This window comes from Sinohyriopsis cumingii, chromosome 12, assembly GCF_028554795.1.
Source record: "Sinohyriopsis cumingii isolate HCF-2022 chromosome 12, ASM2855479v2, whole genome shotgun sequence".
NCBI classification, from domain to species: domain Eukaryota; kingdom Metazoa; phylum Mollusca; class Bivalvia; order Unionida; family Unionidae; genus Sinohyriopsis; species Sinohyriopsis cumingii.
The window spans coordinates 53,333,224-53,360,414 of NC_142972.1; the positions used below are offsets into that span (position 1 = coordinate 53,333,224).

The window sequence follows — 27,191 nt, forward strand, 5'->3', positions numbered from 1 at the left end:
AAGAAACCGAAAGTACCTTTTCATGGCCACTCATATGTATCGAAAAGATATTTATTCGATTTGCCTGAAAGAAATTGTAGTCGATTTTATATTTGAGGTTTACAATTTTAAAAAAATCATTGTTTAACTTTTTGAGAAGCAATATTTCGAGAACGTTTGGCCAATCATTTCAATTAATGTGCTCTAAAAACTCTGTACCCTACTCGGTACCTAATTCGAACACCAACCCGATAAAATGATAAAATGCTCACATCAGTTAAATCTTCGATATCATAATCTGATACCATGTCGGTCCCATACTTGTCCAATATCATCGATAGGACATTTTGCCTGTATTTAGCATACAGGACAATCAGATATCACGGTGCTTCCTATTGTAGAAAAGCAGCGTTCTGGACAGTATATCAGCAACATCAGATAACCGTTCTAATGTCTGACTCCATCTGACGTATAGGATAACAAGATTTATTACAGGCACGGATTCGAATCATTGAATTTGAATACAGCTAAACATTTTAAGAAGGGCCTTTGTTATACCTCGTGAAGCTATGTTAGTCTGCTCAAAGGTGTGCCATGTTTGCAAAACATGTATCAGTGTGTATGTTTACACATAGAGAACAAACGAGGTTTTGCTAGACTTTGCAAATTCCAAAACTAACGTGTCACCGACTGTCAAATGCATGTGAGAAACTCTTTATTTTTTCATAACCTTCAGAAGGATAATGAGCGTTGCACAGGTGATGCGCCTTATAGACAGTAGACAATCATTCTCCCTTGAGGAAGTGCGTGTTTTATCTCTTTAATCACTAGTGATAAATTCAATACTGAGTTGTTATTTCTAGATCTCGAGTAGCTCTGGGCGACCATTCCTGGCTCACACAGTAAATTAGTGCCTTCTCAGGATTTTATGAGACACCGGACAATCTCCATTAATGCCAGGAAAACAAACTACATGGATACATTAGAGAGAAAAGGCTATGTAAGTAGACAAACATTTCTTAATTTCCAGTCAGTACTGACGTTCAAAAATTGCGATACAGGATTGGTTCGTTATCTGAAGCATGGTCCTGTTTATTTACTAGTATGCTATGAGTAGGAATTGTTTTTTATTCTATGTAAAAGCTGTATGGCTATAACCTGTGACATTGTTCGTTAATATTTCAATAGTGTTCCTTTAATCGCCTGGTGTCTCTGCAATCTGTACATGAATTTCTTTTAACAAAACAAAAGCGATAAATGTGTAATATTCATTTATGTGTATATGATGCTATTTCATACGACTACTTTGTGTCAGTATCACCTTTACAATATCCTTTTAAATGAAAATATATCACTGTGACTATCTATATATATATATATATATATATATATATATATATATATATATATATATATATATATATATATATATATATATATATATATATATATATATGAATTAGGAAGAATTAGTATGCAGAAAATAAGATATCAAAATATTGGCTAAGAATGCTAAAAACCATTAGAAGACAGATATCCTAATCAAAAATACAATTTACATTTAAGTTGGGGGGGGTAATGGTCATTGCTGAGCTAACATAAGAATGTTAAAGAGCTTCTATTTTCATTTGAATGTGGCAACGTTTGATGTACGCAGGGCGTAAATGATGAAATACCTTTCTCAGATAGTTCAGTCAGAGATGTGAGGATATTTTTAGGAAAAAGCTGCAGGATGAGATTAAGTCGATGGAAAGACTGCGTCCTATAGACCATTGGGAGTAGAATTCACTTGTCAAAGATGTCTAGAATTGTTAGAAGAGAAATGTTTGTTATATAATCACAGTGCATAGGGTGGGGAAGTTGCCAATCAGAGGTAGCAAAGAGGATATGTAAATATTTGTTATGAAGAAATATTCTCAAATTTCTAACTTTTATCTCGAAAAGGAATTCCATTTTATTATTTCTTGTCCGCAATATTGAGAATTACGAAGAAAATATTCACCTACCTTTGTTTATAAAAATACAACTTTAGAAATAATCAGGGCATTATACAGTATGATAATAGTTAAATTTGTGACGACTAATTTAGCAGTGTTTCCTATAAACGCTTTAAGGATTAAAGAAACCGTTTTATTATTGACTCCAACCTTTAGATCAATATCATAAAACATGCACCATACAGTTATAGGGTTCTCTTTAAATTAATTTGTGTGATTACTGTGTAATATATATTTGTATTTCACCCAGTTCGAAAACGTAATGATGATTACTTTCATGTCTGGCATCTCAGATAGATACGATGTTCTTTTGTTCCATATATAATGATGTAAAAACAAACTTTTAATATCTGAAATTGATTTAAAGTAATGTTATCTTTCGAATATATTTCCACATCATTCGTGCAATTATCGTTAACTGGACTTAAAACAATCTGATTCCATTCGATATGCAGCGTCTCACTAAAACATTACAACGTTTTGGCCGAAGCCCTAGATTAAATAAAATCTATAAATTGTTTTATTAGCGATTTTATCTCTCATCACACTCGTACGTTATATTCGAAATCGATGGAGGAAATCGGAGAAGGATAAATCTTGATTGCCAAACGATATATATATAGTAAGTATCCATATTATCGAACTAGCTTCACAAGATGCAAGGATTCTTTAATTTATATTTGAATGTAGAAATATACTTTACATTAATATATATATATATATATATATATATATATATATATATATATATATATATATATATATATATATATATATATATATATATATATAATGTAAGTAGAAGTAGAAAGGTGACCGTGCTTCTTGAGCAAAAGCAGATCAGGGTCTATGTTGTTTATTCTAGTGATTGTCCTGAACAAAGTGCATAGACCTAGATCTGCAGGCGTGTCACGTGACGGCAGATCTCTGTACAGTTTGCAGCTTGTCTCGAGTTATAACTAAGCACATAGGTTAGATGTCTACTCGAAAACTACGGTCTTCCTCATAGGATGAAGAAGGGACGACATTTGGGGGGAGGGGGCTTTTGACCCCACCCCACCCAACCCCGAATTTGCACGTGCTGTAAACTTGCTGTAGCCTATATATGAAAATTAACAAGCCCGTCAGGTTTTGCCCACCCACCCCCAAAAAATTGAAATGACGTCCCTGCTATTACTATCTCTCTAATCTGTTATTCAGCCTGAGCCAGCGCGTTGATATTTGCATGAATTAAGTTTTATCCTTCTCCCAATCAAGTTTTGCCCCCCCCCCCCCAAAAAAAAATGTTTAATGGCGTCCCTGTGATGAAGCGACTCTTTATGGTGACTCAAAGCACTAAGGATAACCTCGTCAGCTTCGTGTCGATGATCGAATATAATTGTATCCACTTCGACAATTATGTGTGAATAAGTTGCTACAGAACAAACGAACAAGAAAATGTACAACCTGATGGCATCTGTATTTTCATGAAACGGACAAAAACGCAGAACAAAACATCGATGAGATAACACTGTTTTACAGCTATCTAGATGCGAAACTTTTTTCAGAAAAAGGATTAAATCAGTCCAGCAATTGTTTAATAAGCATACTTCTACATCAGTAATAAAGAATGCGAAACCAAGAATTTTACCATTATGTTATGATCAGTTTAAAGTAACGATTTATTTCAATCGTCAGAATAGGTAGGGTTAAATACTTCATTACATGTATTTAAAAGCGATAAATATCGACAACGCTTAGAGTGTAAATAGCCACGTTTGATCATATCACATTCACCGCGAGCACGAAGGATCAACCCACTAAATATATTTAAAAGGAGCTGATAACTGAACAAGCTATGACGGTAGGATCCTTGATAAAACAACTCAAGGGGTCAATCTAGACTAAGGCAAAAGATGTGGACTGAATCGATAGAGTTTATTTTATTTATTACAGCTCTAAAATATGCATACCGCTGGTCTAGAATTTAAGGAGAAATTATTTTTAAAATTTTTCAGATAAACGGTTCACATTTTACTAGTAGAGGACGAATATATTTGTGATGTTGTCTTCCGGAACTTCCAGTTGTCATGTTTGCGTTGTCGGTTGAATTGCACTTGTTATTATAAGTAAATGTTCCCCATCTATCATTTCTTAGTTGCCGATTATAAAATGTGCGGTTGAAAAATATTTCTAAAAAGTATTTTCTTAAGTATGAGAGACTTTTATGCCTGCATTTTATCCCATTTTTCCTCCATCATTAAAACATAAAACCCAGTTTTTAAAAATCATCAGAGTATTATGGAAGCAAACTATCATGCCTGATGTTTCGACACTAAATTTTATCATTATATAAGTATGACAGCACAATTTAGCTGCCCCTGCTGTGTAATACGATGTTTCCAATTTAGGTCCTTTTATTAAGTTTCAGGTAGGTGTACTCACATTTTAGACAGGTCACTATCAAGCACTTGGTTTAGAACACAAGCAAGTTTGGATTTCCTCTCTAATACAGTTCATACTTGGCGTTTCTGAATGTTAAATATGCCGAGGTTCCTTTCCATTCATATATTTCATAATGTCACTTGTTGTCGTTGACAGTGTACCATCAATCAATTCAAATGTTCCACAAGAGATGATAATCTTAAATTATGCCCACATTCATTATCTGCCATTCACCAGTATTTATATCCATCTATCATTCAGAGATGATGACAATACGCGTTTAGTATAATGTGCCGATCTTATTAATTTCCAGAGACGACATTACAACTAGTTAATTGAATATAGCTGATCATGTATGTATGTATGTATGTATGTATGTATGTATGTATGTATGTATGTATGTATGTATGTATGTATGTACGTACGTACGTACGTATGTATGTATGTATGTATGTATGTATGTATGTATGTATGTATGTATGTATGTGTGTATATACATACATATATACATATATATATATATATATATATATATATATATATATATATATATATATATATACACATATATATATATATATATATATATATATATATATATATATATATATATATATATATATATATATATATATATATATATATATATATATATATATATATATTCATTTTTACCTACTGTCAGATCTTGACATCGTTGGCACTATTTGTCTTATCAAACTCACAATATATGAACAATTATTCCCATTTGAATGGATACATAGATCCTTCTGATGTGTTTTTCTTTTACCTTGCCAGGAATGGAAACATGTACTCAAGAATTCTTCTGAAATAATAGGAGGAAAATCTATGTTCATAATATCAAGTTTCTACTGTCATGATAATCTAAACTGTTTTGGTTTATATCATCATATATTGTGCACCTTCGACTTGTTTATGTTTTAATATCAGTAGTATTGCAGACCTGTTGAGATGTTTGCCAAAGCAACACATACACTGTTTAAACACTGTTTTAATCAGGATAATAAAGTAAACGATACCGACATGTTATGCAAGCACTGTGTAGAAATCAAACGACGTGGCAACACCCTGAGATCAGACACAGAGTTACTTTCACTTCAATAATTATGTGACCAAACTGTGATTTCGATTTCTGTATCTGCTGAACTGTTCTGCTTTCTTGTTTTGAATTTAGGCGATTCGCAGTTTCTAAATTAGAATATAATGCATTAATTCCTATAGATTAAGACTTAAGATTCAAACTTTATCGTTACGATGGCGTTTCTGTTTTATCTCCTTCCCTCTACCGCAATAGTGACTTTATTAGGCCTAAGGATGTTTCAGTTTTCTTCATTTTGGACGGTGTAAATATGTTTGACCCTTCCATCCTTTCAACGTTGATCTTTGTTGATGATATTATAGGCATAGGCACGTTGTGACTTATGTCCCCATTAGGACGATTGCCATATCTCTCTGTCTGTTTGTCTGTCTCGGTAGGTCGATCGATCGATTGAGAGTTTCTAATACTTTATACAATGTAATGTGACTAGAGCTGTTTATATCCCATCCAAGTGCGCCATGTCGAAATTCGCTAGTCAAAATTGATCCATCTACCTATTAAAGAAACCCAAACCTAATGTTGAGAAATAAACACATTTAGTCTGGACCTTAAATTGGGTCTGGACTTGTCCTGCTATCCATAAACCTGCTCAAGGAATAGTGTCAAAAATCTGTCCAGACCCAGTTCTTTATTACACCGATTGACGTGGTAAAATGAGTGGATGGGTTACTTCCTTTTGGAAGGGCACTTTGGTCTGAACTAAATTAATTATTTGTAAACAGAAAGGGTCATCTATATGGGCATACCAAATTAATCGGCTTCCATTGAATTTGGACTGGATTCATTGTTATGAATAAACTGGCCCAAAATATCTTTATTTGCTTACGGTTCTAAATGCTAAATGTGAATAGCTGTTAGCGGAGATAACTGAGGAGTTCTAAATATCCCTGAATGGCAAATCATGAATGTATGCATTATTTATGACAAACATCTGTTTTAAACATCTCATGCAATCATAATTCAAGACATAAAAGTTGTTATTGAACTGTTTTTATATAATGTATGGGGTTATGAATTTACAAAACTTGGCAATAAATCTTTCAACGGCAATCAGTAAGATTAATGCAGGGTTGTGGGGTGTTTTCTTCATGAGTAAATCATTCATTTCTCCAAAGGGATCTATTATTTTCACACCTTTACTGAAATAGGCCAAGAAAGAATAACAAAAGAGAGTGAAGTGGAAAAAGAGGAAGAATCTTAAAAAAATAATGCTTGCATTTACGCTTCCATTGTAAATTCGCCAGGTGATCTTGTACCAAAAATGAAATAAAATAAAGTGAAATTAAATTAAATTAAATTAAATTAAATTAAATAAAATATAAAATAAAACAAATTCAGATGATAAGTATAACATAAACTGAAATAAAAATAGAAAGGTCTTTTTGTATATTATACCCATAGATATACGTATCGAACGCACACATTTTGCATCTCTAACACTTACATTTTTACACCACACGAAATAAATTCCAAACATCTACAGTATCATCTTAATCAACCTGCTAAGAATGCAACAACAATTCCCTTTATTAATTTAACTCGTTATAATGTTTGCAGAATTCCACGACCAGTTAAAATCTACTTTTGGTGATTTTAATATCAAATAGAGAACAGAATCAATGCATATTCTTTTTAACTTTATTCGGAGCTACGAAGCGTGAAACTGCCTTTCTCTTATTCAAGCTATCGCTGCATATCAATTTCGAAATGCACTCGAATCACACGATACAATCTACGACTCTATTCATTTATATGAATTGTAAGTGCTTGTAAAGAACTCTTAATGGTAAACATTATAAAAATACAGAAACACATACATTTTGTTTTCAAACCATTGTAAATCTTTTGTCACGTCTTTACTGAAATCGTTTTTCCTAATCTAACTTCGATAAATAAAACCTGTCAGATTCATAATGTAAAGAGGTGTGAACATTTTTTTCCCTCTCAAATACACGTTTAGCTTCTTGCGTTAAGAAAGAAAAGAAAAACGGAACATGTAGCTCACAAATCATGAAAGCGTTGTTACACATGTAAGTTTCATATAAGTGTAAACGTTTGTAATTGTCTTTCAGCACCAGGTTTCTTCAGCGCTGGCCTCGTGAGTAGTATATATATATATATATATATATATATATATATATATATATATATATATATATATATATATATATATATATATATATATATATATATACTACCATTGATGTCTATCTTAAACTATGAAATCTTGATTTTTTAAAAATCATTTTCAAAGCTTCAAACTATTTGTAATAAGAAAGATGCTTTCTTGCCTTGGGAAAACGTATATATATGCAGAAGAATTGTCTTTAGAAGACCTGCAATTTTAGTATACTGTAAATAAGGAAAACATACTTGACATGTATTTTAACATTTATTTACTTGTCAGGACTCCTGAGGTAGGTTTATACCAGTACCTCTGTCTTGTGCGAAAATTGGAATATGAATCTTAAAATCTATTAGAAAACCTTGTTTTGTGTATTTGAACATGTACATATTATTATATACAGTGATGCTTGTAGCACTTGTTCAGTGCAGAGTGAATCCTTCTATTTGTAATTTGATAACGTGAAACGTAATCGAATCTACGAGATATTTTTGAAATGGATAGTATTTCTTTTTGAGAGTATATCGGATATAGCACTTGATTTAGACCTCGTTCTTACAAGCAAAGGACTTTTGCAATCAAATCAAATCGGCTAAGAGTGAATTACCAAAATGTCTATAATAATCAGTTATGGCAAAGGAAATACGAATAATTTATTTCTGAGTCCCTGATTGCAAAACGAACAATTTCAGAAAAAATACCGCTTTTGGCAATCTGAAAGACATTCTACATGGCCAATTGGACACAGTGTAATATTAAGTGTTGCTTGAGCAATCAAGGAAGCAAATTGTGCGAGTTGCCCTTAATAAATAAATAAATAAATAAATAAATAATAAATAAATAAATATGTAAATAAATAAATAAATAAATAAATAAATAAATAAATAAATATGAAAACAAACGAAAAAAACAATACATTTTGATAACAATTATTATTTCTAAATTGTTCTTACATGTGATACATTTGGATAAACCAATTTATAACATTTGTACACCTCTATCGCAAACACACACACACACACACACACACACACACACACTCGCAGACACACATGCAGACACACAAGCACACAACAGTTAATGGATCCCCTACTCAGGTCACCAGTAGTCGGCACTGGCGTAGCATCGGTCCAAGCACCCCCCGAAACTGCAGGAGCAGGGCATGCCTTTTTGTGGCCTAGAATCCCCACAAAACACAACTTTTCTTATAGGGAGGGACCATAGAATTGAGTTTTTCGGGGATGGAGGTGGGACCAGGAATGTTTATTTTTACGCCACTGGTGTTCAGACTTGAACGTATTCCACATTACAGTAAAGCTCGGACCAATGCTATTGATTACTAGTTTTGGCTTCTAACAAAATTGCACATGCACTGAGGATTCGTCAAACCATTCAGGTATGATGCTCTGACACCTATGTGATTGTCATTATATACCCCATAAAGGGTTATATTTACTGTGAAAAGTTTAACGGTCTGTAATCGATCTCCGTTATTCAATGCTTTTAAACTTAGAAACGTGAGAGTCACAATTTTCATCACCCAGAATAAGAATTGTCGTAAGAATTGGCGATAATTGAATTTTTGAAAAAATCCATCAATTTCGGATTTGAAGTAGCTGGTACTATTGAATTCCACCAATTAACAGGTCAATACGGGAATGTTTACTCTCTGTCCGAAATGAAAAACAAACTTCCCAATTAAAGTTTTTTCTTATATCGACTTAATAGCGTCACTTTTTCTTTTGTGCTCGTAGACTAGTAGCTAACAAAAATCTTAATTGAAAATGATTTTGGGCCCATGAATGGCATCTCTTTGTTCACGCTAAGCCACAAACTCTATGTCCGAATAAACATTACCGCTCTTCTGTCCTTTGGACGAAATGTGTTTTTGGCGGAAATTAGAAAGATCTACGGCTTTTTTTATGCGTGGTAAAAGCACGACGATAATAATCACTCTAAAATCCTTATAATCAGTGTATGTTGCACGAATTTACGTGAAAATGGATTCGACTGTAGCTAAGATATTTAGACTATGCTATGAACACTTGAATTTTCTTACCATTCCCTGCTCGTTGCATACCTCAAATAATGTCGATATTAACTAGACTTGTCATTACATGCATGGCATATTTTCAAAGTTAAAAAATATTTTGCTGCAGGAAAAAATATTTATAAGACTGTTTCTGAACATTTACATTTCTTTAAATTGCTTTTTGTGAGCCATAAACACACCGAATAAGAACGATGCTTTGTTTTGTTGACAAAAACATTCAGACATATTGGGAATTACCCCTGTTAACTTTGAGTGTTAACACTACCTTATTATGATCGAAATTGAACATTTATTGCAAAGGAAAGAAAAATTGCAAAAACAAAACTTCAAAAGTTAGCAATGAACTAATGTATAAAGTCTTAATTTGAGACCTTTAATTATTCATGACAATATTTATTTATTAATAATGTTATTATTATTATTATTATTATTATTATTAGTAGTAGTAGTAGTAGTAGTAGTAGTAGTAGTAGTAGAAGTAGTAGTAGTATAGCCTATCATGTGCAGAAAAATGGCGTTAAACTCACAACACAAATAACAGCAACAATATCTGCTGTTTTAAATCCTACTACAGCTATATTATTATCGTCCTTGTCCTTGTTCTTGTTATAGGTTCTGTTGTTTTGTCGTCCTAGCAAGGTTGTCACATCTGCTTAACTTAGCAATTTTTTTTTATACAAATAAATAGCCACACAAAATCCATTTACCACAAGCGCGAGGCGGTTCTGCAATCTTTTCATGACTCCTGACTTTATCCTTCTGTACTTGATTATTATAATCATTGTGTACATCATATCATTTCCAAATGACGAGAACATACGCAAAATTGTCGATTCAACCACAAATTTTCAGACCCTTTGAAAACGCTGCATTTTGGGGGAAAAGACGCAGAAATGCTCACTCTGTTGCTGTCAACGTTGTTGTTTCGATAGTAGTAGTAGTAGTAGTAGTAATAATAATAATAATAATAATAATAATAATAATAATTATTATTATTATTATTATTATTATATGTTATTATTATTAGTAGTAGTAGTAGAAGTAGTAATAGCAGTAGTAGTAGTAGTTATATTAACATAGTGAGAGGGGAAAAATTAGTCACATTAGCATCATAAATTGCCAAGTACATTTTCATAAATAGTCACATTGGCATTATAAATTGTCAGGTACACTTTCCTAAATAGTCACATAGGCATTATAAATTGCCAGGTACATTTTCCTAAATAGTCACATTGGCATTATAAATTACCAGGTACATTTTCTTAAATAGTCACATTGGCATTATAAATTGTCAGGTACACTTTCCTAAATAGTCACATTGGCATCATAAATTGCCAGGTACACTTTCCTAAATAGTCACATTGGCATCATAAATTGGCAGGTACATTTTCCTGACCGCTGAATAGTTAAACTGCATTATTTATTGCATTTCTTTTTACTGTACCCATAACTTTTCTTACTCAAGAAAGGGCCTGAATTTTACTGTCATTTCCCAGAAGCAGGATGCTGACGTTTTCTGATTCCATATCGCCATACTCTCCAATGCTGCTGGAACTACATGCACTTCATTCATAAACTGCAATATTCAGCTGATGAAAATGTAATTATATTTATGATTTCAAATAAAGTTCACATTAAAGAGGATTAAATTTTATTCAATTTATTTTGTCTTCAGTTATGTATGCATGAAATTATCTGACAATTGATAGGTATGTAACAAAAATATAATTATCATAGTAATTGAATTTTGTTTGATAGATCACGTAGTTTTGTCAGCATCAGACAGCTTCGCGTCTTTTTCTGATCCTGATTTTCTAATGCTAAGAACATTACGTGATCTAGCAATATATATATATATATATATATATATATATATATATATATATATATATATATATATATATATATATATATATATATTCGTCGTCGTCGTCGCAATAAATAATTCATGGATTTATTCATGACACGAAACCTTTGTAATAGTGTACCGAGTGCCCTATTTCCCAAATTCATCTGACTAGATTCAACTCAAGCTGCATTAGGTTTATGCCTTTCATTTTCTGTAATATCGTTCTATTTGCCAAGCATTATGTTACGTGTGTAGGCAAACATCTTAAATAAAGTTCTGTTGGGATTACACATACTAATCTCAGTCAAATTACTCTGTAAAGTGGTTTTCTATGCCACTGTGGAGAGTAACGCATGCGCACTGAGGCCCAACAACGACAATTAATACATCGAAAAGCTGCGCACCACTCCAAAAGGAGCTTTTTCTCTGTCGCTAAACGGCCTCGTTATAACCAGGTAAAAGATAACATTTTCTCCCTTTTGATGTCTATCAGTTTATACACGGTAAGCTTCCCTTGATGTCTGGAGTAAATATGGATGACCACATGGGTTGCATTTGATGGTGAAAGACGTTGTGGCTGTATACACCTGTATTATACATGTATTATTGTGTCTAATACAAAGCGGAGATAGTGGATTTCGGCTGTGGATTTATCTTACGACGATGGACTTTTCCTTCTAGAATTTGGACCCATGTGTCATACGTAGACAGTACACTTATGAAAATAAATATAATTCGATTCCTAGGATTAAATATTTATATCAAGATATTGTCTTCACTCATTCCAATGTCACGGGTATTGGATATTTACACAGGAAGGACAATTTCAGACTTCAGGTAAGCTGGTGAAGATTTAAGCTGTAGAGTTCATCCTAACCAAAATATTATCGTTGTAACCCTTCCGCCAAGAATGTAAGCTATATGTATATTGCATAATTTCACCTATACATCTTTCCTCTCTTGAAGTAAGTATGTGTGTGATTTGGATTTTTAACGTAGCTTTAAAAAAATTTCAGTCATATCGCTACGATGTCTGCAGTGTGACAGTCTATAGCAGTGTATCCCCTAGGGGTGAAAGACTGAGAGTAAAAAATCTCCTTGGTGTCAAAATTGGGGTCAGACTGTGTGAAAAACAAACTTTGGTATCAAAACTGGGGGTCAAATTAAAAATGTGGGGGTCTCTGAAGTGCAAATGAGGGTAAAGAGAAACACTGGTCTATAGTGATGTCTAGCACTGGGGCATCATACCGCAGATATGTAGCATGATGTCCCACCCAGTCACATTATCATTAGACCAGGCCGACCAGTCCTAACTCTAACATCATAATGTTGAGCGCAGCTGACAGTACCATTTTTTTGGTAAGTCTTTGATATGGCTTGGCCGGGGTTCGAACCCGCGATCTCCCTCATCCGAGGTGGACGCTTTAACCACTAGGCAACCTAAGCGGTTCTTGTAGCAAGTACGAGACTATATATATATATATATATATATATATATATATATATATATATATAGAGAGAGAGAGAGAGAGAGAGAGAGAGAGAGAGAGAGAGAGAGAGATTCCAAACGTTTCCTGATAGCAGGAAAGGCCTGAAACCGTCACGTTTGCCTTTTTGTGATATCAGAGACGAGGACGAATAGATCAACAAAACCACCACTACTATTTCTGTCACCACTTCAACAATACAATTATATTTATAATATTAGTTAATAATCACCATTATCAGCAGCACCATCATCTCTTACGTTTGCTTTGAATCATTTTTAACGTTCGGTCAGACAGAGAAACTGTCGAACGCTAACATAAATTAAAAATTAAAAAATTTGAAGCAGAATAGCCTATGTACACTAAACAGATAAGACGTAAAAAAGAAAACATAATTTAAAGAAAACATTTTCATAACTGGACAGAACAGCAGAACAGTTGTGTACGGTGTAATGATAACTGCTGAATACGATACAAGAGACACAACATGATTTATTTATTGTTCTCTTTCCAGACAGCAGACAGCTGATGCTTCACGTTATGGGGACAACTGAGCAAGCCGTGCCAATAGGCTTCTTTTTCTTTATACTGGTCAAGGCATTAAGTGGAGTTAAATAAATTTGACGTTAGTTAACGAACAACAACTATTACTGCACACTTACCCTTGGAACGATAGACACCAAACATTCTCAGATTTGTGCCTCAGATTGTCTTTTTGATAGCAAATGTCTTGGAAGAAAAACCTTAAGGGCGTTCAGGCGGTAAACTGAGCCTACGGGCACATCTGACATGTATGTTTGTCTTGGTTGAGGCTCATCAATTGAAGTGGATGTCAGCTCTAACAATAGATGTTGTTATAAGCAATGACCGTGAACTGAAACTTGTAACTATCCTTTGTGTGCGCTTATTGTTCAGACACACACACACCCCTTATACAATCAGAAGATATTTATACGCCAGCGATCGCGAAAAATCAGGACTACTTTATAAGGAAATCTCTACACCAAAGCCATGCTTGAAATGAATCAGATGATTTGTCCTTTTTAAATTGACTGTACGATGTTTATCATATTTGCTATATACTTTTGGGACCGATAGATGACACGGGAAGTATCGACATAATTAGTGGATGTTATGTCGCACTTCGTAATGTTATTTATACAGTAAGACGGTATATTGTAGGTTATGTCGCACTTCGTTAAGTTATGTATTCAGTAAGACGGTATATTGTAGGTTATGTTACGGGATAGCTTAGCAGTTCATATTACAGGCTTTAAATTCAGTGAACACATTATTAATGAAGAAACTATCTTGCGTCAGGTAATACCTCAAGATTGAAAGATGCATTGGAAATAGGCTGTTCCATATTTCTGAAGAACTCAGTTGAAGATGGTGAACCATTCGACACTTATTTTTAGTCTGCTGGTGGGATTGTTTGTTCACCTGCCGGCAACTATGATGCCTTCCGTACCAGAAGACGACAGCATACACATACCTTTGACGTATATACCACATGAGCCGGAAAATATAGCTGGTGTGGACACAACACAGTTATCATCTGCTACCATTAAAAATCATTTTCACCAGGAATCAAACGATACTAAATCCAATATTTCACATACTAAGAATCCCAATGAAGCGACTTTTCAACACGATGTTCTAATCGGCTCAAAGGTACAAGAACATATGAATAGCACAGGTATTGAACCTAGTGTACATATTGATCAGTATTTGAGTACGAAGAAAGAAAGTAATGATATAAACCGTGTTCTAAATGCAAATCCATTTCCAACTCAGAGTGGATCGAACAATATAGCAAGTACTAATTTTATACAATCTGAAGCAGAACAGGAACAAGGAGGACTTTCTAAGCCATCTAATAATACTGCCAGGAATAAACAGTTTAGAACTTTAGACGGCCCAGAACGGCAGAATTATCCGAGTTACAGTGACACTGAACATACTGACCATTCTTTTGATGCAAGGAATTCTTCTTTAGCAGATAGAAAAGGTACCGAAGCAAGCACATCATTATACGTCAGCGACATATTCTGCTCATCATCTGCAGTAGACCGGTCAGCGGATGGATTTACGGATAAAGATTGTCTATTATGGAGGCAAAAGGTTGCGAATGTACCTATTGTAAATATAGAAGAGGGGTGCGGAAGTATGCAAAATCGGCTTGTAACCTTTAACGACTCCACAAAAGCGTGCGTTAGATACAGATTCAATACTGAGTTGATGCAAGGAGAAATATACTCCCATTTCTTGGGCAAAGTACTGGGTATGAACTATTCGCCTCCGACAACTTTGCTCAGGGTTGATTTAAACAGTGCACAGTGGCAAAGGGTAGCCAGTGACATAAAACTTGCCAAGTGGTCAGAAAACAAACTTATAATAATATCTAAATGGATTGAAGACCTCGTTCCAGTCTACCTTCCGAAAGAACTGCGAGATAATGACAAGAAATTACACCCTACCAAGGATTTATTTCTTAAGCAGACCAGGGAAGAAATGTGCGACCTTATTCAGTGGTCTGATCTGATAATATTCGATTACTTGTTGGCCAATCCGGACAGAGTCGTAAACAATATCGTCAATAAACAATGGAATGACAAGATGATGTCCAAACCTGTTCATAATTTAGAAAAGTCAAAGAGAACAGGCAGCTTCGTGTTTCTGGACAACGAGTCGGGACTTTTTCATGGTTACCGACTTTTAGAAAGATACGAATCGTATCTTAAAGGCTTGTTGGATTCCATATGTGTGTTTCGGAAAAGTACTGTCGATGCTATAGAACGATTATATAAATATGGAGATGTAGGAGAAAGTGTTCAAAGTGAATTTCAAAAATACGAACCCTTGTATAATATGTTACCTAGAATTCCGCACAAAAACAAGGAGATTCTTCAAATTCGTCTGGTGGATGTTTACAAACAAATACAAAAATGTAAAAGCGTTTACAGTGGTTAGACTTACGTGTAAGTGAAGGGAAAGTTGCTAATGCGTGTAGACAGAAAGAATAAAGCTATGGAATGATGCAGACCCACCAAGTTGCCTCACACACACAAAGGTCCTTTCGAACTGGCTGTTCATACATCAGAGGTCAGTAATAATAATAATAATAATAATAATAATAATAATAATATCATAATAATAATATAATAATAATATAATAATATTATTAATAATAATAAGTTTTATTAATAATAATAATAAAGATAATAATAATAATAATAATAATAATATTATTATTATTATTATTATTATTATTATTATTATTATTATTATTATTATAAATAAAAAGACAGTAAATGTAAATGTCACTTGTGATCATACATTCATTTATTACTTCCTTTCTCTCCTGTTTTCTTCTTCTTCTCAGCATTGAAGACGCATCCAAAATTTATTACAAAATCTTTATGTTAAAAAATACGTGTATGTGTATAATGGGCAGGCGAGCAAGAGAATTAGATAACATTGTTTCAACTTTTAGATTTTTCATTCACAGCTTTCAGCAAACTGTAATGTTTAACTATTTGGTCAAACTAAAATAAAAGCCTCGGTTAACTATTAAGAATGGAACTTAGTATTGATGGCCATATTTTGAAAAGTTACTGTTGTCTTTACAACTTGCTTTACTTGTTGCTAATGATGTTGTTGTTGTAATGGTAGTATAAGTACTAGTAGCATTAATAATAATAATAATAATAATAATAATAATAATAATAATAATACAAAGATAAACTTTTATTTCAACACCTTTGCGATTCATATATTAGCTATATTATCTCAAACCCCTCAGCCCCTAACTGATCCACCCATCACAACCCAAGCCTACAACATGCACTTGGATCGTAACATGCAATCCGTTATATATATATATATATATATATATATATATATATATATATATATATATATATATATATATATATATATATATATATATATATATATATATATATATATATATATATATATATATATATTCTCTCCAGCTGGAGGTTACCTAATGAAATATAGAGAAAGTGTGAATATTGAAAAGAGTATGCGACTAAATATGTATCTTCACAACAATATCCATAATGTGCATCAATGGGCATATGCGCTCACTTAATTACCGTCTGACCATGTGACTGTCGGTCTACCTGTTTCCTTGATTAACATCACTGACGTTTTTATAATATTTTCACGAAACTTTCCGTTTTGGGCTACTCTGCCCCTGTGAAATAATCAAACGTTTTGAAAATGTTTGCCATGATAACAATTATATAATTCTAGCGATTGATTTTCATAAAATTGGATCATTTTATTTACAATATTTCATAAAGTCAAGGTCCAATCTGAACTTGCTTTTTCTTCTCAGAAGAGTTTGCCACTGTTGCGATTCCTGGAATGATGAGACCTGTCTCAAAATAAATGAAAATATTGCCTAATTATTATTTCAGTTTTAAAAATGATATAATTTTGCCTGAAAATCTAATTGAAGACTGTTTTGTGTTCTTACGTTTTGTAATATATACATGGCTCTTAAAACCCCCGCAAATAAAACATTAAAAAACATAGCGTAATCGTAAGGAGAAGGATTGTATTCTTCATGTTCCAGAAGCCAACAGAAGACTTCCTACAAGTTACCTTATTTACGCAGTGTCCTCTCCAATATTATCAGTAGACTTTTTCGTATTTAAATTTCTTCCTTCACCAATATGTGTTAGTTAGACTTGTAAAGGGGTGGGTGAGACAGACAGACAGACAGACAGAGAAGGTATGATTTGTCACAAATATAATTCAAGTGAAATCTTTTAATGTTGAATTTTCAGATAGGAGCTCACCGTACGGTGTCAAGAGGCATGTCCGATGGACGAAGTTGTACTTGTTGGAAGGAAATTTCTAATTGTGAGGACGCATCTGTACGCACGAACAAGAATTACAGCCAACGGTCGGGACAACCCACAGTATTAAACAGCTGATTCATCACACGTGCCAGGTCTTTCAATAGATTAGAAATTTGGTTTGCAAATCGTGTTCAGGTGAAGATATTCTGAGCTTGCCTTCTTCAACAAATTGTTAATTATACTGGCAAGTGCATTGTAATTCAGATAACAATCTCACCGAGCGCAACAAAAAAAAAAAAAATAATAAAAAATGCAGTATTCAGGGTCGCGGATGTATAGATCTAGTTTCTTAACATACATTTAAGAATTGTCCCAGACATACGATCCAATATTAGCCCATATGATACTTAAAGAGAGATTATCTTAAAGATGACGGGCTTGGTTTTAAAAAGCAGACAATGCTTGATTCTAAGAGGCGAAAATAATAAGCCTATAGTTGAATATAATCAGTCTTTATTTGAAATCTGAAATACCATATTTTTTAACTTTATTTACCAGCATTTCTTTTTCAAGTGAGAATTAGGATCGATCACGGATATATTCGTCTGTCACTCAAAGTGTACGTCAATCTTTTCACACATTGATATTCTCGCACAAGTTAGATTTACCAATGACATTGTTCAATTTAATGAACAGACATATACATCGATATATACAGATGGTATTTGTATCAATTCAAATTTATAAACACACACTTGAAAACATTTCATTTTTCTTTTGTTTTCACTTGGACACAAAATAAACATTTCACAGAACTTGCATTTTTTCATACATTTTTTATTTCTATAGTCGAAATGACAGAGAGCTTAGACGCATCTTCCTGAAACTAAGTTTTGGATTCCTTTCCTAATCTGACTTTAATTTTATGATTTTTATGTTTCTGCTGTGTTTTAATACCCCGGCATAAAATTTGAGAACATAAAATCTAAGCTTTATTTCTTTCTTTCTTTCTTTCTTGCTTTCTTTCTTTCTTTCTTTCTTTCTTTCTTTCTTTACATAACAAATGCATACTTATGCTTTCTCCAAAATTGTAAAGTGTGAAACAACCCTTTATATATGTTGGTCACAACAACTTCAAGTTGGGTAAATATACAAATTCAAGGATATATATATTTTTATTTTTGTTTTGATCCTAAGAAATATTACATGAGTTAATTTGTAGTCATGGCTTTAATAATAAGGAAATAAAATATTTTACTGTGTTCTGCCTTTGGGGAAAATCCATAAATTATTTATTTTGTTTCATTTGCTTTAGAAAGGCAACTTTTTTCTTCTTCATCTAATGGTTGTTGACGTCATAAAACCCTGGAAATGTAGCTGATATTATAAATAATGCCTGAATCAAGTTATAAATCAGAGTTCATGTTGTTACTGCCCATGTAAGAATTATTCATCATGCTGCACCTGATAGGGGCCCGTTTGGCCGAGTGGTCTAAAGCGCTCTCCGTTACGGATCACTGCCATCTCACCTCTGTCTGCGTGGGTTCGTGTCTAGGATTCGGCTAATGTGGGTATGTGAGAAAGCTTGCCAGTAGCTTCTCGTGGGTCGGTGGTTCTTCCCGGGGTTTTCCCGGGTTCTTCTTCCACCATTAATACTGGCCGCCATGCATAGCCTATCGTGTGCTGAAAAATGGCGTTAAACCCAATAACAACAACAATAACTGCACCTGACCAAATAGTGTTCAAATTTGTTATCATAATTCAACAATGTCTTGCATTCATACACTCGATGAAAGTGGCACGATGTAACATCTTTAAATCAGGCGAATTTATGTGTTAATTGTTGCAACAATACCATCGTTCTCTATATTTGAAAAAATGTTGAGCAAAATGAGAAAATCGTTTTTATAGACATTTGTAAAAGAACGAAAATGAATCAGATGTATTCAGATACTTCCACATTTGTTTGAAATTAGATTTTTTAAGCAGCGGGTACAGTTTCTTTTAACGATGATCATTACTTTTGCTTACTTATACTCGGACTGATCCAAAAGTCCATGGACATAAATAACGTAATGACATAACATATTTAATAAATTTAATGGAATTATGCTTATGAGCCAAATCAATTTCTGCTATACTAAGATGACCAGGCGCTGTATTGACCGTAATGAGTAGTCCCATATTATGTCGCGGGATGAAGTTGTTACGCTCTCATTCAAGTATATTTATTTTAGCTCCTCTTTTACTACTCCCATGACTGTTTTTTTTTTTTTTAAGTATGCCGAATTTCTTATTTACGTCATTTCTTCTAGCAGCAATGCGGCGTTTGTCATCTCTCGTCTACTTCCCAACGAATATGTTTCACGCTAACACTATCACTTGGCCATTATGTGTGTGTGTGTGTGTGTGTGTGTGTGTGTGTAAAAGATCAGTTTCAAAAATAATTTAATTTGTGTAATAATAAAGTAAAAAGCTAATTCATAATTTCATCACTAGTTTTTATTTTTATGTTAATTTTGCATCTTTTTCTGCCATATATGTGTGTGTTGACAGCATACATGAACCAGTTCCACGAAATTCTCCAGTGCGATATAACTTTAACAGTATATCCCAGTATCAAATGAGGGTTTCGCACCTTTGTTACTTCGCACAGAGAGATGATACAGGTAAGTAACGTTTTCGCTCCAACTCAAAGGTAGCTACGTCATGTCATCTATCACTGAGATTACTCCACCAGAGAAGATTTTCATCTTGCGACCCTTTTTCGTTTGGGCTATTGACCCATAAACTGTTAGACAAAGTCGAAATTGACTTGTGCACACGCACTTTGTGCCATACCACTTTGTAACAGCGACAGTTTAATAAAACCCTGTAACTGTCATTGAAACGCCTATATTATAGTCCTCCATCTTACGTCATTTTTTTTATATCTACCTGTGAGGTAGCAGTGTAGATCTTAATTGTCATGAACCTATGGCCAAAATACACACAACAAATGAAAAATAACAAAAGACACACACACACACACACATTCTCTCTCTCTCTCTCTCTCTCTCTCTCTCTCTCACACACACACACACACACACACACACACACACTTACATACATACACACATACAGATTGAAGGAGAAAATCAGATACCACGACAGTTATTTGGATGTTTCTGGAGGTGTTGAGCCGTACAGTAAAACTTCCTGCACACTTATCCTAACATCTTTCTAACCATTCGACCACCTATTCATAACGTAACCTCCAACATACTCACCAGCGTTTTAATCTGGAATATTTCGCTGCCAACTTATTCATCGAAAGATAATGTACTACTTGTAGTCTAAACGTTTGGGTTTCCATCTAGGCAATGTCAATGATGAATGTAAATGTATTTTTTTTATTGATTATTTATTACAATGACGCAACTGGCCGATCCGCACATTTTCTCTATTTACTTCAGATATGACAACAACAACAACAACAACGTCAATAATAATAATAATAATAATAATAATAATAATAATAATAATAATAATAATAATAATAATAAACATAATAATAAAATAACGCCTTTTTACGAGATATCGACATGGACGCAATAAGATACATTGAGTAAAAGTATACAGGAAATCAGGAATAAAGAAGGAAGAGATAAAACTGAAAAGAAGAAAAAGACAAAACGAAGAACTAAGAAATAATTTTGGATTAGACAAAAAGAAAAAGAATATGTTAAACAAGGTAAATATCGATCGCTTCCACAAGACAACAGTGTTATCCACGCTATGTTCCGTTCAACAGTTCGTACATTTTAAAACTGTTCTCCGGTTCTTGGGGGGTGGGGGGCGAGTGGTCTAAAGCGCTCTCCGTTTACGGATCACTGCCATCTCACCTCTGTCTGCGTGGGTTCGAGTCTAGGATTATGCTAATGTGGGTATGTGAGAAAGTTTGCCAGTAGCTTCTCGTGGGTCGGTGGTTCTTCCCGGGGTTTTCCAGGGTTCTTCCTCCACCATTAATACTGGCCGCCATGCATAGCCTATCGTGTACTGAAAAATGGCGTTAAACCCAACAACAACAACAACCATCTCTTGGGTAAAGCAAACATTCAATCGGGAAAATTGTCTTTGACAATAATTTTCTTCCTTGTAAAAATTACATGATTATCGTGGATTTAGCATGAATCACCTGCAATACGACTGGAACATCTAAGCAGTTATGGTGGGATTAAACTTAATTCAGCTAAAAAAAAATCTTAACAACACACAGTCACCGGTTTTTTATATCACCAATCCAGTCTTCAGGTTTTAATTGTGCCACAACATGTTTTCGAGTTCAAATCAATAACCTTGGATACATGGAGGAGAATTTTTTTTTTTATTACTAAAGACACGCCTCAATGTACAACATTATTTCATCGGTTTTGACCTCCGAGACCGCCCTTAATCGATACCTCACAACGATCAGTCCCTAATCAATGTCTGTTACTGTGATACTACAAGACTACTTCAACTACACGGCAACTATTCATCTAATTCAAAAAGACGTTCCATGAATCAACCTGTCAATTATTCGAAGACATTATTTTCGATGTAAACACGTGTAATAGTACTGGTCGGTGGTCGTTTTAATTACCATGAAATATGATGCTGTTTTATTTTCTGAATTTATTTTCATTTTAATTACTTTACTTGCAGCTGGTAACAATAGCTGTGATTCAAGTCTGTTTGTTTTAAAACTGAAGACTTTGAGGTAAAAGTCGCACATCTTGGACATAGGTACATACTTGATATGTGACTTAACTCACTTACAATCGGGAAATGGTATTCATTATCATATAACAGACTTGTTCACTCACCTGTTTTCCTTATTTAACTGTAACGCATGCAGTCATACATACATACATACATACATACATACATACAAACATATGCATGCATGCATGCATACATACATACATACATACATGCATACATACATACATACATACATACATACATACATACCAGCACGCACGCATGCATATAATGGTGCATGCATACATACATATCTACCTACCTATCTACCATCCTACATACATTTTTTAGATATTTTTAATTTGCATTGTGTTCTGGCTTTTGTCCATGATTACACATTTTAATATATATATATATATATATATATATATATATATATATATATATATATATATATATATATATATATATATATATATATAATTTATTTTGTGTGATTGACTTTTGTCCATAATTGAGAGTTAGAGTAGTGCCTACACGTCTACTGTCATGTAGAGAGTAAACATGTTTACTAGGGTTGAGTTCTAGATACAGGGCTGCTTCTGACCTTAGAATTTTTAGAAACAAATTTTGCCTTCAGTTTGACGGAACCTTTAAATAAGATGAACCTCGTTATGGTCCTTAGATTGTGTCTTTAGTTTTTATATTTAGGTTCATTATCCTAATCCAATATTTTTCTGGTTTTGACTAGTGTGTTGCTCTTTTAATCTCTTTTTGGTAAAACTGGCAATGAACAGTATTAAGACACTTTTGGCTTCAATTCTACTTTTCACCTTAAAGTCTCGACTATTTATTAAAATTTCCAAAATTAGTGACTGATATTTTCAGAATATGACTGAACACAACACTGTAAACTGTTTTGCAGGTTTTAAAAAGTTATAATGTTCAAGTCTTAATTATTTTACTATGGTCTTTAGTGTTAGTGGCGCCTTTTTTAATGAAAAGTTTACTGAGATCCCAATGCTACGGATTATTATTAAAAGTGACTGAAAACCCTACACCACTTGTCATCAGATTTGTACTGGAAACACAAGGAAACTTGTTATATAACCATTACTGAAAGTTATAGGCCACTTGTCATAATACATTTGTACTCAGAAACCTACAATGTGTATCAGAATATTACTGAAAATCCTGGACCACTGCTCATTAGAATGTTACTGAAATCCCTAGACAACTACTCATCAGAAAGTTACTTAAAATCCTAGACTACTACTCATCAGAATGTTACTTAAAATCCTAGACTACTACTCATCAGAATGTTACTGCAAATCCTGGACCAATGCTCATCAGAATGATCCTGATATCCATAGATCACTGCTCATCAGAAAGTTACTGAAATCACTAGACCACTGCTCATCAGAATGTTACTGAAATCCATAGACCAGTGCTCATCAGAATGTTACTTAAAATTCTAGTCTACTACTCATCAGAATGTTACTGCAAATCCTGGACCACTGCTCATCAGAATGATCCTGATATCCATAGATCACTGCTCATCAGAATGTTACTGAAATCCCTAGACCACTGCTCATTAGAATGTTACTGAAATCCATAGACCAATGCTCATCAGAATGTTACTTAAAATTCTAGACTACTACTCATCAGAATGTTACTGAAAATCATGGACCACTACTCATCAGAATGATCCTGATGTCCATAGACAACTATTCATCATGAAAGTTACTGAAATCCCTAGACCACTGCTCATCAGAATGTTACTGAAATCCTTAGACCACTGCTCATAAGAATATTACTGAAAATCATAGACTACTTCTCATTAGAAAGTTACTGAAGTCCCTAGACCACTGCTCATCAGGATATTACTGAAAATCCTAGACCACTGCTCATCAGAATATTACTGAAATCCCAAGACAACTGCACATCAGAATGTTACTGAAAATCCATAGACCACTACTCGTCAGAATGTTACTGAAATCCCAAGGCCACTGCACATCAGAATGTTACTGAAAATCCATAGACCACTGCTCATCAAAATTTTAATGAACACCATATGTCGCTGTCAAATCTTCACCCAGGAGAGTGGAGATCTGATCTTAATCAGATTAAATTTATTTATATAAAAGAACGGTTATAACAGGTCAGTAAAGAGAATTCTCGTTCGTATTACAGAGTAAATATTAGATGCTTAGCTCTTTTCCAACCTGGAAACAGCCACAGAACTAGCTGTATCCATTTTTGTTTTGAAATGTTCTCATCAACAGCAACAGTACTATTGTCAGATAGCCCACTGAAACGGGCACCATGTTTATCATTTTCAAATTATGTAAATATAATTTATTAGTCAGAAAGTCTAATACTTATACAGTTAAAGAAACAAACACACTTCCAAACACATCCGTTTTAATGACCTTGAATTGCCTTTTCATGCACTACTTAACACATGAAGAATGACCTTGACTCTTAGGCTTTGTTTTTAAGACTATACCGAATCTTAGCGTATACTGTAAGAATTACATTATATAGATCTATGATGATACTATTTGCCATTCATAAATAATTCTTTTTTACAAATAAATCTATTTACTACTGCACGCAAAACATAATATATCACAGACTAGTTTATCCTGTCTTGGCGTGAAGTTTAAGAATTTACAGTCATATTTGATAAAAATGTATATCTTATGATATTAAGCAATATAAACTTTATTGTGATATCACGTATCGATGTCACTGATAAAAGAAACTACTTTACATAAGTCAACAACCAGAAAGTGAAAAATCAGCCCTCTTATAAATAAATGATAGCATCAGTAAATGACTGAAAGAACACAATCGGTATAGTTGTCAGATTTGTACATCAAAGCTTGGCAGATCAAAACTGACTTTACGCCTAAAATATATTACATACGTAGTTGAGCACCATCTCAGTGCCTTAAGTTAGCGCATAAAAAGCAATAAAAATACCTTAGCATTTTGAATAAAAGAAATAAAATTTAAATACAGCAATATTATACTACTGACGTATTATCAAGCATAACAATTTCGTGCATGCAAAATATTCTGCGCGGAAATAGTATCTCTATACGACTTACAAGATTGCATCTTCAAGACTAAGACATTAATGGCAACAAATATGTGTTTGTAAAATGGAACGGATAATACGAACCGTTTAAATTCCTGGATGCCTGTAGAAAATGTTGTGTTACTAATGTAGGTACTCTTTTTAATCCATAGTTATAGTGCTAAAACACTGTGGTAGTTACATGTACAATATTTGTATTTTATATAAGGAATCCCTTATATGTACTATGTTTAGTAAGCTCAAATCTATAGACGAAATGGAACATCCATATAGAAACTACGTACGATGTAAACATTGTGCAAATATAATGCAGTCTCGCTGGTGTTATAGAGGAAGAAATGCAACGAAACAATAATTACATGTAAATGAGCCAGAACTATAAATACGCGAAATAATATTGTTTAACCGTAACAAGTTCATTTCACACCAGTTTAAAAAAAAAGAAATTAGTATATTAAAACAAGAAACAGTTTTGCACTAAACTGCCGCATCCAAATTTTAACAGAAAGAAAGCAGTACTATATAAATAGAAAATAAAAATTATTTGATGCAGAAATACAACTTTCTTTAATTCTCATTCCAACTGATGGAGGGAAATTTAGTTCCGCAGATACCTTCATTTATAAATTTTTAAAAAGGCATGAAAATAATAACATCAATATTTTTCAGCTAGCCACAAAATGACAGCATTGCCTGGTATAATTGCTAGTGCAGTAGCTACACGAGACATAAGATCAGTATTATGAAAGAAGGAGAGTAAAACATGTTTTAATTCCTCCTCTATGGAATTAAAACGAATTGTGAATGAAACTAGAAGAAGAATTATTACAAAAAGAGCACAATTCGTTTATTTTAACTCTTCCCTGAACATTGTTTTGTGCCTGAAAAGGTACAAAATAATCAACATTAATTGATTTTTTTAATTGATGTTTAACAGAAGATAAATATACTTATTGAAAATAAATAGATAGAAAAAGATCGACATACTAAAATCAAATTAAGGTACCTTTTGTTCTGTATTTTAAATCTGAAAGTACCGTTAAATCAATAGGTAATTATAACAAAGACATCAGTACTGACAAAGAGGACTGAAATACACTATGTGCAATAAAGGCAGCATTACTGTCGATGAAGAATGAAATACACAACGGGCAATAGAGACAGCAGTACTGTCAGTGAGGACTGAAATAAACTATGTGCAATAAAGACAGCAGTAATGTCAATGAGGACTGAAATACACTATGGACAATAAAGACAGCAGTATTGTCAATGAAGAATGAAATACACAACGGGCAATAGAGACAGCAGTACTGTCAATGAGGACTGAAATAAACTATGTGCAATAAAGACAGCAGTAATGTCAGTGAGGACTGAAATAAGCTATGTGCAATAAAGACAGCAGTAATATCAGTGAGGACTGAAATACACTATGGACAATAAAGACAGCAGTATTGTCAATGAAGAATTAAATACACAATGGGCAATAGA

The 27,191-nt window shown here is 33.5% G+C and overlaps 1 protein-coding gene across 4 annotated transcripts; it reads left to right on the plus strand.

Annotated features, from left to right (window-relative positions):
• The first annotated feature begins 546 nt into the window (after positions 1–546).
• Positions 547–18,687, plus strand: LOC149786450 (four-jointed box protein 1-like). 4 transcript variants are annotated; one of them, XM_089976898.1, is made up of 4 exons: positions 547–979; positions 11,195–11,298; positions 13,549–16,139; positions 17,858–18,687. In XM_089976898.1, exon 3 carries the CDS (start codon positions 14,424–14,426, stop codon positions 16,005–16,007), a length of 1,584 nt encoding a protein of 527 aa, XP_089833024.1. In that variant the 5' UTR covers positions 547–979; positions 11,195–11,298; positions 13,549–14,423; the 3' UTR covers positions 16,008–16,139; positions 17,858–18,687. The 4 variants fall into 4 exon arrangements, with proteins under 4 accessions (XP_089833024.1, XP_089833022.1, XP_089833021.1 ...); XM_089976896.1 differs by lacking the exon at positions 11,195–11,298; XM_089976895.1 differs by lacking the exons at positions 547–979; positions 11,195–11,298 and adding an exon at positions 11,800–12,384.
• Positions 18,688–27,191: the final 8,504 nt, after the last annotated feature.

What these genes read in the sequence shown, in the direction of transcription:
- LOC149786450 (XM_089976898.1), top strand. Translation starts at nt 14,424, where the DNA reads ATGGTGAACCATTCGACACTTATTTTTAGTCTGCTGGTGGGATTGTTT.